The 699-nt window shown below is 42.5% G+C and overlaps 1 protein-coding gene across 1 annotated transcript in view; it reads left to right on the forward strand.

The window, feature by feature from the left end:
• Window positions 1-52: 52 nt before the first annotated feature.
• Window positions 53-699, forward strand: part of LOC107576286 (palmitoyltransferase ZDHHC17-like) — a 16,386-nt gene continuing 15,739 nt past the window's right edge. Inside the window, exon 1 of the mRNA XM_016262495.1 lies at window positions 53-132. Within this exon, the coding sequence (XP_016117981.1) occupies window positions 70-132 (63 nt within the window). The 5' untranslated portion in view covers window positions 53-69. The remainder of the gene's footprint in view (window positions 133-699) is intronic.

Consider the following 699-nt stretch of genomic DNA (forward strand, 5'->3'; position numbering starts at 1 on the left):
GCGCTTCTCTGCTGTTTATCGCCCCCTAAATGTTTTTTCCCGTGATGCTCCGCGTGGTCGAGAAGCAAGATGGCGGACGCTCTGGATGAATTTAAGGAAGAAACTGGATGCGTCCCGATCCTCCATCCCGAGGTAAAAATCCAGCCTTTATCCAGCTGCATCACGGCAGTGATCCTAAATGAAGCCGGGGTGTTTTCACGGCAGTAAAAGCGTTATTTCTCCCGCTAACTTCTCACAATGAAGGAGAGGGGCTAAATCCCCCCCACTGCTGCGTAATAGCATTGCTGCTAACGCTAGCATTTCATGTTCATAGATTATATTTGTAGCTGTCGTTTTATCGCATATCTAATCTCGTATTTTAAGGCAGAGGTGTGTTTTTATTCCATATTGTGCAGTGACAAACGTGACATTAGCATATTTGTGCAAGTGTCCACAGTGTGTTCTGCTGCGTTTGCATCTAAATGACAAACACCACCATCATTTGCATTCATTTACCCTCAGATTTATACATTGATTGTGCTATATTGTTTTATTAATATGCCTTTAGTACACTCTAGAAGTCAGTCTGAGTGCGTTTGGTTGCATTTAGGTGAAATTGATGTAATGTCAGATCTGTTTCTGGACTGTCAGTTACATGCAGGCTCTTATATTTTCACTAATGTAGTCATAGATAAATGTTATTACCAGTGCTGCGATGGG

This window comes from Sinocyclocheilus grahami, unplaced genomic scaffold (genome assembly GCF_001515645.1).
Source record: "Sinocyclocheilus grahami isolate Dianchi unplaced genomic scaffold, SAMN03320097.WGS_v1.1 scaffold3435.1, whole genome shotgun sequence".
In the NCBI taxonomy this organism is placed as follows: domain Eukaryota; kingdom Metazoa; phylum Chordata; class Actinopteri; order Cypriniformes; family Cyprinidae; genus Sinocyclocheilus; species Sinocyclocheilus grahami.